The sequence below is a fragment of the Drosophila simulans genome, chromosome 3R, assembly GCF_016746395.2.
Source record: "Drosophila simulans strain w501 chromosome 3R, Prin_Dsim_3.1, whole genome shotgun sequence".
NCBI classification, from domain to species: domain Eukaryota; kingdom Metazoa; phylum Arthropoda; class Insecta; order Diptera; family Drosophilidae; genus Drosophila; species Drosophila simulans.
Window position 1 is genome coordinate 15,267,170 of NC_052523.2, and position 13,613 is coordinate 15,280,782.

At 44.1% G+C, this 13,613-nt stretch overlaps 7 protein-coding genes across 10 annotated transcripts; 3 read left to right on the top strand and 4 right to left on the bottom strand.

The window, feature by feature from the left end:
- The first annotated feature begins 18 nt into the window (after positions 1–18).
- LOC6728592 (thiamine transporter 1) lies at positions 19–2,744 on the top strand. 2 transcript variants are annotated; one of them, XM_039294499.2, is made up of 6 exons: positions 19–527; positions 591–795; positions 855–937; positions 1,260–1,561; positions 1,618–2,179; positions 2,234–2,744. In XM_039294499.2, the coding sequence occupies exons 2-6, from the start codon at positions 670–672 to the stop codon at positions 2,493–2,495; spliced, it is 1,335 nt and encodes a 444-aa protein (XP_039150433.1). In that variant the 5' UTR covers positions 19–527; positions 591–669; the 3' UTR covers positions 2,496–2,744. The 2 variants fall into 2 exon arrangements, with proteins under 2 accessions (XP_039150433.1, XP_044779426.1); XM_044923491.1 differs by having other exon boundaries at positions 19–795.
- Positions 2,745–2,881: 137 nt separating this feature from the next.
- LOC6728593 (thiamine transporter 2) lies at positions 2,882–5,259 on the top strand. Its single transcript, XM_002103898.3, has 5 exons — positions 2,882–3,727; positions 3,792–4,093; positions 4,157–4,482; positions 4,537–4,778; positions 4,843–5,259. The coding sequence occupies exons 1-5, from the start codon at positions 3,519–3,521 to the stop codon at positions 5,102–5,104; spliced, it is 1,341 nt and encodes a 446-aa protein (XP_002103934.1). The 5' UTR covers positions 2,882–3,518; the 3' UTR covers positions 5,105–5,259.
- LOC6728594 lies at positions 5,257–6,559 on the bottom strand. Its single transcript, XM_002103899.4, has one exon. The coding sequence runs from the start codon at positions 6,291–6,293 to the stop codon at positions 5,466–5,468; it is 828 nt and encodes a 275-aa protein (XP_002103935.1). The 5' UTR covers positions 6,294–6,559; the 3' UTR covers positions 5,257–5,465.
- A 361-nt stretch (positions 6,560–6,920) lies between these two features.
- On the bottom strand, positions 6,921–8,902 carry LOC6728595 (thioredoxin domain-containing protein 9). The gene is made up of 3 exons (XM_016175128.3): positions 8,764–8,902; positions 8,329–8,565; positions 6,921–8,053 (listed from the first exon to the last, which is right to left on the bottom strand). The coding sequence occupies exons 2-3, from the start codon at positions 8,503–8,505 to the stop codon at positions 7,580–7,582; spliced, it is 651 nt and encodes a 216-aa protein (XP_016035226.1). The 5' UTR covers positions 8,506–8,565; positions 8,764–8,902; the 3' UTR covers positions 6,921–7,579.
- A 78-nt stretch (positions 8,903–8,980) lies between these two features.
- Positions 8,981–9,974, top strand: LOC6728596 (lysophospholipase-like protein 1). Its single transcript, XM_016177011.3, has 2 exons — positions 8,981–9,709; positions 9,771–9,974. Exon 1 carries the CDS (start codon positions 8,999–9,001, stop codon positions 9,704–9,706), a length of 708 nt encoding a protein of 235 aa, XP_016035227.1. The 5' UTR covers positions 8,981–8,998; the 3' UTR covers positions 9,707–9,709; positions 9,771–9,974.
- Positions 9,702–10,834, bottom strand: LOC6728597 (probable histone-lysine N-methyltransferase set-23). Its single transcript, XM_016175127.3, has 2 exons — positions 9,963–10,834; positions 9,702–9,908 (listed from the first exon to the last, which is right to left on the bottom strand). Exons 1-2 carry the CDS (start codon positions 10,615–10,617, stop codon positions 9,754–9,756), a joined length of 810 nt encoding a protein of 269 aa, XP_016035228.1. The 5' UTR covers positions 10,618–10,834; the 3' UTR covers positions 9,702–9,753.
- Positions 10,835–11,518: 684 nt separating this feature from the next.
- Positions 11,519–13,526, bottom strand: LOC6728598 (protein midgut expression 1). 3 transcript variants are annotated; one of them, XM_039294505.1, is made up of 4 exons: positions 13,441–13,526; positions 13,288–13,375; positions 11,823–12,026; positions 11,519–11,688 (listed from the first exon to the last, which is right to left on the bottom strand). In XM_039294505.1, the coding sequence occupies exons 2-3, from the start codon at positions 13,320–13,322 to the stop codon at positions 11,834–11,836; spliced, it is 228 nt and encodes a 75-aa protein (XP_039150439.1). In that variant the 5' UTR covers positions 13,323–13,375; positions 13,441–13,526; the 3' UTR covers positions 11,519–11,688; positions 11,823–11,833. The 3 variants fall into 3 exon arrangements, with proteins under 3 accessions (XP_039150439.1, XP_039150438.1, XP_039150437.1); XM_039294504.1 differs by having other exon boundaries at positions 11,519–11,768; XM_039294503.2 differs by having other exon boundaries at positions 11,519–11,762; positions 13,441–13,524.
- Between the last annotated feature and the right edge of the window lie 87 nt (positions 13,527–13,613).

Sequence of the window (13,613 nt, forward strand, 5' to 3'; positions counted from 1 at the left end):
CGTTGCCAACTGTGTCAGTTGTCTTCCCTTGTTTGCGCAAAACAGATGCTGCGCCGCATTGTTGTTGACGTGACGTAACGACCGGCGACGCAACAACATGAAATCGAATTTATTTATGGCTCGGAAGTCAATTGATTTTAATTGCAGCCGCCGTATAAGGTGAATTTAAATGTTTATTAGCCCGAAGTGATGTGCTGGCGACAAATCGATAACAGCGAATGGGCTGAGTATGCGATCATTCGTTTTTGAAGTGCGGCACGTGTGTAGGTAGGGTGACTGGAGAGTTCTTAAACTGGACCACCCACCTGTACGTTCTACATGCGATTGTTCGTTTGTGACTTTCAAACCGGCGTAGCCAGAGTGACAGACAGCATTGTAAATTCGCAATTATCTAACAGCGATTTCAGTGTAAATACAATTCGGGCACGTCGAAGTGATAATTTCGGATTCGCGTCGCGAAGAGATTAGATTTGAGCACCCGACGACGACGACCATGGCCTGATACACCAGATTGCCCGTGAATCTAGGCAATATATTGAGCTTCACCTGTCCAGATGCAGAAGGGCCCAGCTAACGGCATCCCATTTCAGCGCTTCACGTAAGAGCTCGCGCCGCTGAATCTCGTTGCGTAGCGCACGTTACGTCAGTGACCGTTACGAAATTTCGAAAATGAAGGAGTGGCTAAAGATCTCCTGCCTCCTCTGCGTCTTCGGCTGCATCCGCGAGATCCGTCCGTCGGAGCCCTACGTCACGGAGTACCTGCTGGGTCCCTGGCGGAATATCACGGAGCAGCAGGTGAGTGGCATCCCACCATGTATCCATTCCGTGGAATATCAAATTTTTTCTCATTCCAGCTAACGCACGATGTTTACCCAGTGGGCACCTATTCCTACCTGGTGCAGTTGGTCTTTGTCTTCCTGATAACAGATTTTCTTAGGTAACTATGCGCTGAACATTGTTTACCTTTCAAATCAGTTGAAAAATGTATTTTCTTAAACTAAACTTGGGCTAACTTGCTAACAACCAATTTCATATTTATATTTTATAACAAAAATTGTTCGTAATCAAATACGCAACCGAGTCATTATATTTGTAACCATAATGTGACCTACTCCAAAGTCAAACTTTTGCCTTCGCTATTCAAAAATTTATTGTGATTCAGCAAATTAAATTCGATGGGGCAATGTGATAGCTTTGCAATTAATAGCTGTGCGAACGAAAATAGGCATAATTTTATAACTATATGTATTATGTTTCAGATACAAGCCGCTGATCATCACAATTGGAGCCGCGGGTGTGATAATATGGAGTATGCTCATCTGGACCACCAGCGTGCTGTCGCTGCAGATCCTGGAGTTCTTCTTCGGCACTTACATGGCCGCCGAGGTGGCCTACTATACGTACATCTATGCCAAAGTGGACAAGAAGTACTATGCCAGAGTGACCTCCCACACCCGAGCAGCTATGTTTGCAGGCAAACTGGTTTCCGGGATCACTTCCCAACTTATGCTCAATCTGGAGCTGATGAACTACAAGGAGCTCAACTATATAACGCTGGGCAGTACGTACATCAACTAGCCCAACATTAAAGTCATTTATTATGCTTTTATTCTACAGCTCAGATTATAGCCATGCTTTGGGCCTTTGGCCTGCCCCGTGTGGATAGGAGTCTTTACTTTCATCGGGAGCAGTTGTCCATTACGGAGCCGCAGACCCAGCTGCCAGGGGAGGGAAACCTGGAAGAGATGGATCAGCAGCAGGAGAGTACTTCAAAGCAGCCCGGAGCACTGAGCCTCCTTTGGCTACATTTCCGCAACGCATATACCAATCCGCGAGTCGTCCAGTGGAGTCTTTGGTACGCCATTGGACTGGCTGGTTACCTGCAGGTCACTTACTACGTTCAGGTTCTGTGGAAAGTGATCGAACCGGAACCTGTAATTGCGTGGAACGGCGCTGTTGATGCCATCCTGACAGCTCTGGCTGCACTAAGTGCTTTGGCCGCCGGTTATCTGCACACTGGGAGGCTCAGACCGAGAACGTCTCTACTGATCCTGGGGCTTTTGTCCGTCGTGGAGGGCGGATGTGTGCTGATCTGTTGCTGGACACAGGACATCTACTGGTCGTATACGGGATTCGTGCTTTTCGGCGCCCTCTACGGCTTTACCATCACGGTAGCGAGGTAAGTCTCATGATTTTCACGTACTCCATATATATTTGTACTTTATTTTTGCAGTGCTGAAGTGGCCAGAAATCTGGAGGAGGAAAGCTTCGGACTGGTCTTTGGTGTGAACACCTTTGTGGCCCTCATTTTCCAGTCGCTGTTAACCATGATCTTTGTCACGGACACTGGATTTGAGCTCGATCCCGCTGGCCAATACACGGCGTATGCGTTCTATTTTATTGGCGTCGGCGTCTTGTATCTGATATCCGTGCTGATTGAGTACTTAATGTGCCGCAACACCGACGTTGAAAAGCTGGAAAACTCACTCGATTGAGTACCGATGCATTTAGATAGTACTTAAGGTCAAAACACAACTCGTTACTTAAAGAAAGACTTGTTCCTATGCGTGAACTACTATAAGATGGTATTCGTGCGATGGTCGATTGTATTCCCAGAATATTTAAGTCATCTTTTTATTTGCAATCTGTTGGCGATTCTTAGTATTTAGCAGATATTTCCATTTATAGAGCGCACAATCAGTCTCAAGTGTGCAGGAATAAAGATACCGAGTTTTAGTGTAGAATCATTGTGTGTTTTACTAATATTATCTGACGATTGTCGAACTAATTACGTTTAATTTATAGAAGAGCACTGATTGCTGATAGCAGAGTAATCGAACTTAAAAGCAAGCGTATAAGTTTTAATACATATTATGAATCATTATGAGCCGAAAATGACAACAATTGTTATAGATTTTATTTATTTTGAGACCACACATGTTTATAGTCGGAATACCCGCGCTGTTGATACTATACGCGGAACAATTTCTTTTGCACTTTTAAAGCGGCTATCGCTGATTATTAACTTATCAGTGTTGATATTTTGCATCAATAGATTACAGAAACATTAATAAACAAGTGTCTAAGGCTCTCTGAGAAACTCAGTGCAAGATAGATCCATTTAAGTGCCCTGCTAATGGGCTAATTAGCTGGTAATGGCTGGTATGGCCAACTTGGAGTGGGAACCGCATCAGGCGAGAGCAAGTTAATCGCGATCGTGCCCATGCTGCTCGCTGTAAGCGGAAACTTCCCGGATATTCCATTACCTCTCTGCTCCGCTGGCCTGCACAAAATCGGAGAACACTTGGATCGTAAATCGCGAATGGGCCAGCGCTGATTACAAGCGTCGAAGGTAAATCTCTATACTCGGCACTAGCCTGCTAACCCCTTGGAAGAATGTGCAATTATTATAATAGCTGGTCGAAGCTCCACGCTGCCAGACATATGTACATATAGTCGGTGGGATCGCTGGTTAGCGTTAAGATCGCGATTAGATTCAAGCCGACAGCCGTAACGGGATGGAGTCGTGGCTGAAGATATCGTGCCTGCTATGCATATTCGGGTTTCTCCGGGAACTTCGACCCTCGGAGCCATACCACGCGGAGATCCTGATGGGCGAGTGGTATCACGTCACCCAGGACGAAGTCAACCGATCCGTCTACCCGGTGGGTACATACTCCTACCTGGCGCTCCTAATCTTCGTCTTCCTCATTACGGACCTGCTCAGGTATACAGCCCAAGCATGAATGCAATCTTTATTGGCCAGCAATAACCCTCCGATTACGTTTCAGATACAAGCCCGTGATTATCGCCAATGCCATTACAGGCATCTGCATCTGGGGCACGCTGATCTGGACGACCACTTTGAGCGGCCTGCAGGCGGTGGAGGTTTTCTATGGCTTCTACCAGGCGGGCGAGGTGGCCTACTACTCGTACATCTACGCCAAGGTGGACAAACAGTACTATCCCAGGGTGACATCGCACACACGGGCGGCCATGTTCGTGGGCAAGCTAGTTGCGGGAATCCTGGCTCAGCTGGTCATTGGAATGAAGTGGATGAACTACAAGCAACTGTTTTACATCTCCGTCAGCTGTGGGTTCCCAGTTAGCAAAGTAATTCTATAGCCAGTTAACTAATGATTCCACTTTCCCACAGCTCAAGTTGCGGCGCTACTCTGGGCATTCTTTTTGCCAAAGGTGGAGAAGAGTTTGTACTTTCACAATCGAAGCGAGGCCATAGAAGGTGGAACCAAAGCGGAGGGCGGTAACCTGGAGAAGGGTTCAGAGCAACCCAGTACCGAGGAAGCGAGCCAAGAAAAGAAGGTACCAGCGTGGCAGCTCCTTTGGTTCCACTTCCGTAGTGCTTACACCAATGCCTTAGTGATACAATGGAGCTTGTGGTATGCCATCAGTTTGGCTGGCTTTCTTCAAATCACCACCTATATGCAGGTGGTATGGAAGTCCTTCGAGAACGAACCAACAGTGAGTTAGTTTCAATGATCAATGGCTTTCTCATCCTTGAGATTTCCCCTGAAGATAGCCTGGAATGGAGCTGTGGACGTGGCCCTGACGCTTCTAAGTGCTGTGTTTGCCCTTCTCGCCGGTTACTTCCATGCTGGACGTCTGAGCACCAGAAGCAGCCTGCTCTCGATGGCTTTGCTGTCGGTCCTGGAGGGCGGCTGTGTGCTGCTTTCCTGCTGGACCGATGATATATACCTGTCCTATCTTGGCTATGTGCTGTATGGAGGCCTGTTTGCCTTCACCATAACAGTGGCCAGGTAAGGAGTCCTTAGTCCTAGATCCTACAGGTGGAAATTATCAAAAACCCCCTATCTTTTATAGCTCGGAGTTGGCCAGCAGCTTGGAGGAGGATAGCTTTGCTCTGGTGTTTGGTTTCAACACGTTCGTGGGACTCCTGCTGCAGTGCATCCTCACATTTGTCGTTGTCTCGGAAAAGGCCAATCTGAATTTGAATGTTTTTCAACAGTTTTCCGTCTACGCATTCTATTTTATAGTTATTGGAGTAGTATATTCCATTGCTGTGATTTTGCAATACATTTGGTCAATATCGAAGAAACCAATAGCAATTCAGGAGGCAAATTAACAAACATACTCTAATGACGAAAAAGTGTTCATTTATCAGATAGAATTGTTATGCATTCATAATGTCGGTTTAATAAAATAAAAATTGACTTGTATTCTGCAACATTACTAGTTATAGGAAATATTTTCCAAGCTATTAAAACATCGTTGCTATTATATTGTTTTACACTTTATTAAAATGTATGTTTTTTATAGTTGTTTCAAAAAATGAAGAAAATTAATACTAATCTAATCAGAGTGTACCATGTACATAGTATGGCCACTACAAACTTAATAATATGTCAAATTAAACAATATCATGAACGTCGTTATTTTCAATACAACATTCAAGAATCAAAGTGCGACTTGAATCCACAGCTTGGCTAGCAGAACTCGGTCTGATCCCCGCCGTTGCGGAGGACCGCCGAAACCCGCCACGTCATCGACTCGTAGAGCATCTCAATTTTGTCCACCATATCCTGGTCGCTGTGCCAGACGTCGTACAAGACGGCTCGAAACTCGCTGACATTCTTGGGCGCCTGATTCTGGATCCTCGGCTGGATGATGGCCATCAATTGCTCGAGGAGATTGAGGTCATTGCAGACGCTGCCCTCCGGGCCCATCAGCGAGTCAAGAAAGATCTCCTTTGGCGGCGATGATTCGTCGACGAACTTAAGATCGTCCATGTTGAAGATGTTGCGCCAGTCGCGAACGGTCCAATCCTGATGGGCGGTGGCCCAGGCCAACCTCCTTTTTTTCGCCCCCTCACTGAGGCCGAAAGTGCTGGGCTCCTGCGGCTGTGGCGATCCTCTCGGCTGCCGTGGGCCTTTGGAGCGAATCTCGCTGATCCTGCGCTGCAAGGTCCTGCGGCTGACCTCTATGCCGTGTCGGGCCAACTCCCGCTGCACATCGATGGAGGTGTAGTGCGGATTGTCGCTCAGCATTTGCTCGACCATTTGGCGGTTCTCCAGGACTTTGGGTCTGCCCACCTCGCGTTTCTTTTCCTCCTCCTGCGCAACCGCCACGGGCACCGCTGTTTTCGTTCTCTGCGGCAATCTCAGCGTGGCAGTCTTCCCCTCGAGCAGCTCACACTCACGGATGCAGCTAATCACGCTCTCCACGTCGCACTCCAGGATCTGGGCTATCTCCTCACAGCTGTTCGAGCCCTTCAGCGCCTTCACAATACCTCGAACTTCGGGAGCGAGAACCATTTCGTAGCACTTCTGTACACCTCGAGTTTCACAATACCAATGATGGTAATTCGAATCCTTAATAGGCGTTTTATGCACCTGGCAGGTAAAAGTTTCTGCACCGATTTTGACGCTAGTCTGGACCTTAGTTTTATGGCGAGCAAGCTGCAATTGGCGGGATTACGGCATCATTTCAGGTAAATTCAGTTGGCGTCCCTTTTTGTCTTTGGCGGCCATTCCGTTATTCGTCTGCGTCAAGACTGGCAACCCTTGTCTTAAGGGAGGATTTTCGGAATTTCAAGATCAGCTGTTCGGGGAAATACCATCACTTAAAATGCGGCGTAGTTTATTCAAAACTATTATTTCAAGATAACTATTTAACTGAATGAACAGTTCTGTGTTTTCAAAGTAAACTTTAATAATATCGAAAAATGCTGAAAATAAAAAAAAATCGTAAAGAAATCTAGTCTTTTTTGCAATGCAATAATTTTGATAAGCAATTTGTTAAAAATCCACATTTTAATAAAATGCAGCCGTTCGCGTGTATGATTTAAATAGAATATTACCAAGAATACGATCTGAAATGCAAAAAACCTGTGTGGGAACCATTTAAGTTTACAACCAATTACCAAGACGCTTGCAATTAAGTACATTTGCTTTGTTTTGAACATGCTATTTAATCGTTGATTTCCTTTGATGCTTTGTAGAATTACAAAAATAAATATAAAAACTTGTACATATGTAAGTGTTAGTTACCTCTACTGTAGGAAATGCAATACACCTTTTATGGAAATTTTAAAAATATATATGCCAGATATTTTGTTGCTTGTCTTTTATGCTCTGTGTGTGTTAGTTTCTTCTTTTACGTACACCGTTTTCTGGAGGGCGAGGGCAGTTTGTAAAACTATGCTCAACTTAACATATATACGCGAAGGGTGCACATTCATTTGGAATTGCAAATACCATAGATCAAGATCAAATTTTGAGTACGCTTAAGCTCGCTAGAGTGGCTCAGCCTTCGAGGCAGCTGATTGAACTGATAGATATTAAAGCACATAATCGGGGGGGAAGGCAACCGAATAAGCCACTTATGCTAGGTGGCGATGGGACCGTAGCAGAGGGATCGGAATCGTATAATTAAATAAATAACGCTAGAGTACGCCTAATTGGTTTAGATCCATGTGCTAGGTTTTGATTTGTGTGTGTCCGTTTTTGTTACTCCATCGCTTTTGAGTGTTTCTTGTGTGGGAGTGTGGAACGAAAGCTGGAGCTTGGGTAATCGAGAGTGTGGGATGGACTGCCCGTAGTTAGTCATCCAGATCGATATCGGAGTCATCCGAGTCGTAGCCTCCACGTATTGTCTTCTGTGGGCGGTTGATGAATGGCTTGCGTTTCACATCTGGTGGCTGCATCAGGTCGCCCTTGTAGTCAATGGCCCCCGAGTGGGCGATGCGCCACTCCAGCATCTCGGTGGCGAAGTCGTCGCAATTGCCCAGATCGGTGAATCCGACAATAAAGTCCTTGGTCTTGCTGTCCTTCACCAGGGCGATGGTGGGTATCACCTTGATGCGCAGTCGCTGGGTGAGGAATGGAGTCTTTTCGGCATTCACCTTGCAGAACTTGGCCTCCACGTGCTTGGCCGCGAGGATCTTCAGGTGCATATCCACGATCTTACAGCGCTCGGTGCTGTCGCGGTAAAAGTGGCAAACAATGTTGGGCGACTTTTTCGACATCTCGAAGAACTCTTTTTCGTCGGCCAGCTCGGTGTAGGTGCCATGACCCTGGAAAAGATTAACAATTAGATTGGGGATTAATGAGATTGTTGCGCTGACAAGGTTTTCTTTGAAAGTTAATTTTTACATATCTATTTAAATTTTGAGCTAATTAGGCTTGTAGCCTAATTTGAAAACCCCTTATGAATAGTTAACTTAATTAATCGAAGCAAGAGTCGTGGATGTCATAAAAGTCGTATCTTGAATACCATTTGGTCATATGTCACCTAGAGAACAATCTCGAAGAATCTTCAATAGTAGTGTTGCAAGAGAAGACCACCTACGTTTCTGAGCCACTCCTGCTTCTTGTTGTTTAGGTCCTTCATTTCGCGGAGCCGCTGCTCCCTCAGGGTCTTCAGGTCATCCGAATCGAGGTTGTCCAGGCGGTCGATCTGCTGGTCCAGCTGCTGCTCGATGGTCTTAGCCGCCGTGAACAGTTGGTTCTCCAGGATGTTGGCCATGTTGTCGTCTTCCAGTTGCTGCTCCTCTGTGTGTCTTGATGTTTCTCCGTTATTCGCACTCTGCGTGTGGTGTGTTCGTGTTGGCGTCGATGGTTGTGGGTGTGTGCGTGTGGTCCGGCACAAATGGAAAGGCGTAGTCATGGAGCCGCAGATGCGTCATGTTTTGTGGAAAATTCAGTTAAGTAAGGCATGTTTCGGGGAAAGTGCAGCGCATCTCGATGAAGGTGCCCACAAATCGATTATTTAGACGGTACTCACCTTTTATTTTCACTTATTTCATTGATTTTGCTCCTAAAAAGTTTATTTAGACGTGTGGATCCGTGTGACCGTTGGACTTCACATAGGAAAATACAAAAGGCTCCTTAATGTTGAAAATGCCATGACAGTATTATTTCCCATCAGCTGTTTTCGTACTAACGACTGGCCACACTGCCGCCCTTTGATGGTTATTCCGATAGTGCAATATATTTAGTTGATCAAAGGTGAATTAAAGATGAAACCAGCCTTGACAACGGTCAATGCCACTGGCAAACACACTGCATCCGTGATATTCTTCCACGGATCTGGCGACACCGGTCCCAATGTTATGGAATGGGTGCGCTTCCTCATCGGCCGGAATCTGGAGTACCCGCACATAAAGATTATATATCCCACGGCTCCCAAGCAGAAGTACACCCCGCTGGACGGGGAACTATCCAACGTGTGGTTCGACCGCAAGTCCGTGAACATTGCCGCATCGGAAAGCAAGAAGAGCATGTCCCAGTGTTATGATGCGGTCAATCAGCTGATCGACGAGGAGGTGGCCAGCGGCATACCGCTGAACAGGATCATTGTGGGCGGATTCTCGATGGGCGGAGCCTTGGCTCTGCACACGGGCTACCATTTGAGACGCAGCTTGGCCGGCGTATTCGCACATTCCTCGTTCCTGAATCGCGGCTCCGTTGTCTACGATTCCCTTGCCAACGGCAAAGCCGAAACCTTTCCAGAGCTGCGAATGTATCACGGTGAACGCGATACTCTGGTACCCAAGGACTGGGGTCTGGAAACCTTCGAGAATCTAACGAAACTGGGTGTCAAGGGCACATTTCATCCATTGAGGAACACACTGCACGAACTGAAAACTGCCTCAATCACGGATCTGCAGCAATGGATTCATGAAAAACTGCCTCCGCTGGAAAACCATGTGCAGAACAAACTCTGAGTGGCAAGTATTTACATTTACTTAAGTAAACTTTAATAATAAATTATTTATTCTTCTATTTCAGTATTTGGCATGAAACCCGTGCATTTTGAGGCACCACAGAGGCAAGTCTTTCCACCTGTCACCTTTTTATACTGCCCTTCTCCGCCATAATGAAAGCATAACTCCTCCTTGGCCGCAATATCCCTTGCTGCGAAAATACCTAAAAATTATACATGAGAAGAGAAGTCGTATCAGAATCAGCAATAAAACTTGCCTATTTTTGGTATGGGACAGTCTATTCGTACAGCTGCTATATGACAGTTCGGTTCGCAGCTGTGGTTCAGGTAGCGTCCGATGTTTCCACGTCTTGATGGATCAACGATGGTCACCTGTTGCTTCTTGTCGCTAGTGTATTCATTAAGAACCAGGACATAGTTCATCAGGCCAAGTTTTTCATTAACATGCAAGCGTCGTTTTGCCTCTGGAACCGTTAAAAGTTCTCCAGCATACTCGCAGATGTATCCTCCTTTTGGAATTTTTACTGTAGTCCGTAGTCCTTTGGATCCGTACTCAGGCGAATCGAATATTTCCAAATGTTTCCTCGGGCCTGAGTACACAAGCCGATTGGAGCAGGTGTTTCTACAGCATTTGCACATGTCATTGCACTCAATGACAGGATTTGCGGAATTCCGAAGAATTAATTCGCTGCCATCTCCTGTGAACTCATATTGGCCTCCATGTGGACAGACTTCGCTGTTTTCGCAGGCTCCTTTGCAGTGACAGGGATTCAAAAGAACAGAATTGTACTCGTCCGCCAAACATTTGAATTCTTTGCTTCCATCGCTAGGCATCAACACAGATTCCAATATGTATTCGAGTCCATCTGGGTGCTCATAGTCGTCATTCGGAGCTGGTTCAGATTCGTCCATTACAAAGTTTGTTTACATTACATTCTAGTCCGATAATTGATTTCCCATTTTATGGATGTTGCGCTTACTGAAGAATTTTCCACTTTAATGCCTCGGTCACACTCTGAATTTAAAAATGTTCCCTAATTTAAATAAAAAACGTTTCCAAACAAAATTCTATATATATTATGACACCAATATATCCTTGTAGTTCCTATTCGACCGTTTGGCTTTTAGCGTTACCAGACTTTTTGCAGAAGGTATCTGCCCTATGATGAGCGCCCATATTTCAGATTTCCCCTGCATGGTGAGTTGCCACCGCTCCACCGTGGTGGATTTCCCACTCCTCCCCATCGTGTTGGGTTTCCATTTCGGAGCGATGAAGGGGCTGATTTGGATCCAATCGAAGTTGTCGAACGATTGGCAGCACGTCTGAACTTTATGGGAGCCTGGTAGAAGTTCATCGAGTCGATGGCTTCGAAATGGTTCTGAATATATCGATTTTATTGGACGCTGGGCGGAGGGGCATCTTTCGCATTGCAAGGCCATGGTACTTGCACATAAGAAAGTATGTGTATTTATGCCAGTGAGATTATTTACTTTTTCCTATTTTCGTGTTACTTTTTCGTATAAGCTATTTATCAAATTTTGGCGTAACACAGATTCTAGTTTCTACGGAAGTTTTAAGAGCACTTCCGCTTGTTTGTAATCATTTAAAATTTAATTTCCAGAAGGCTTTATTTCCCCCATCATTTTTTTTTCATTTTTATGCCATAATAAAAACGTTTATAACCAAAAACGTGAAGAAAAATACCTTAGTTTTTATGTAAATACCCATTAATAATGAAATAGGCCCACATTGAGCATTGCTATATTAATGTCAAAACATTTTCTTTTTATTTCATTTTGTAAAGTAGTATAATCTGTTTTTGAACATCATAAATATTTATTTATAAAATCTTTTGCGTTAAAACATCTTTTACATTAGCTGGAGATTCACAATAATATTTTGAAGGTGTAATATTTATTTGTACTGATACTGAAACAGTTTAACAATTATCCTCTTCTAAAAGGCTCCAGCGGTGTTTGTTTCTGTAAATAGGTGGCAATTAATCTGGATGAATGGAATTATGCAAAGCGTGGAAAATTTTTCGCTGTGTACTAATCTGAAATTGTAGTATATTGAATGTTTATTGTTCTTCTATTACAATTTGTTATCTTCTTACCATAGTCGATTTTATTTGCTTAGGGCATCCTTTATTTTGTCATATCCCGACTGGATATTTTCGGTTACTTTATTGGTAATCTTGGTAACATCATCCTCCTTTTCGTAGTAGGCAATGAAGTAGATGGCCAATCCGACCACGATGCCGATCACCAGAAATCCACTGATGATGGAAATAAGCACACTAAGTGCACAATTGAAGCAGCTAGAAATGTAAATAAGTTATTATTTGATTTTTAAATTGGTTATCATAATGTATTTGTTTTCATTATAATTACTCGCATTACCCCCAAAGGATGGGACAAGGTCCTTTTCTCACAGAAATGATGCAATACTTTCGAATTAATTACGCATGAAAAGTTGTCCAATAAAAATGCACCCCAAATTACAGTAGTAGATAAATTTCCACCCCATCAGTGAGTTAACAACTACGTTTTGAGGGCCAAGAGCTGGCATTCCAACGGAAATGCGAAACCGGCGCCGTGCTGCCGGTTGTTGGCTAAAACCGAATGGGGCGGGATATGGAGATTCCTGAGGGTAGATATGTATTTAAGGAATAATTCCGTCGCGCCTCGATGGAGCCAGGACTTTCTGGTGCCAGATGGTACATAAGGGGAAACTAATGCGTCGCACAGTAGTAGTACGAAATGCTCGACATGACCACATTTTTTCGTTTGTATCTCATAGATACGCAAAAACGCGGTTCTTCAATTCTGGTCAGTGTGCGCGAATATGAACAAATAGATATGTATACACTATGTGCGCTAACATATAAACGAGTGCCTTAGGAAGCGTGAGCTGGAATAATAATAAGTAGTCTTCTTGTGGCTACCATGTTGCATGTCATGTACATATATACATATTTCACAACAAATATGCGTATGGAACCATGGACAATTAAGTAATTCATTCTGCCAGCTAAATGTTTGTACGGATGCGATGATGATATACCATCGAAAGTGGATACTGCTACTTTCAGGTAGAATGTGTCTGGGTACGGATTCTCGTGCGGTTTGTTTACCTGCTCTCACTGTTTATTGTTCAGTTGCGATATGAAAACCTGTATGTATAAGAGTTGCAAGCGAAAATTCGCACAGGCGATTTCCAGTTTTCTCTGATTTCGGCTTCCGCTTTAGAATTACACTGCTCTCATTACGCCGCCATTCAGTATATAAATAGTATAGTTAAAACAGCTCCCTTGTGAGAGCTTTCTGGGAGTATAAATGTTTTCATGGGAATCATACATTTAAGTATGTAAATAATGAAAACGTAGCTATCAGGTGGTTGCACACTTTCTTATCTTATTTGCCGTCTTACTCATAGTTCGCGATCTATTTATAATCCATGGCCCAGAACTAAATGCTTGCCCACTTATAGATGACTTCTTGCACTTAACAAAAACTCACTTATCTCCAACTTACAAGATGCCAGAGCCTTACAATGCTAATCTAATTATTCCAACTTACCAGCAGGCAACGTTTCCGGCCAGACACTTGCACATGTTGTTCTCGTTTTTAGTTCAGACGATTTCAGATGAATATAAACAATTTGGTTCTGCAATTAAATAATTATTAAGAACATTACACCCGTCTGAGATCAGAAAGAGATATCGAGCTTACAATCAAAATCAACCGCCTTTGTCGACTAAATTTGTTTAACTAACCCAAAGAGAATGAGAATGAGTTTATGTGGTTCGAAAACTTCTCTGTCATACATGTTCGACGTCGCACAGTGGCGCAAGGTCGATTAGTGCGTCTTCAATATTAAGCAAAATATTAATAAATTAAAAATA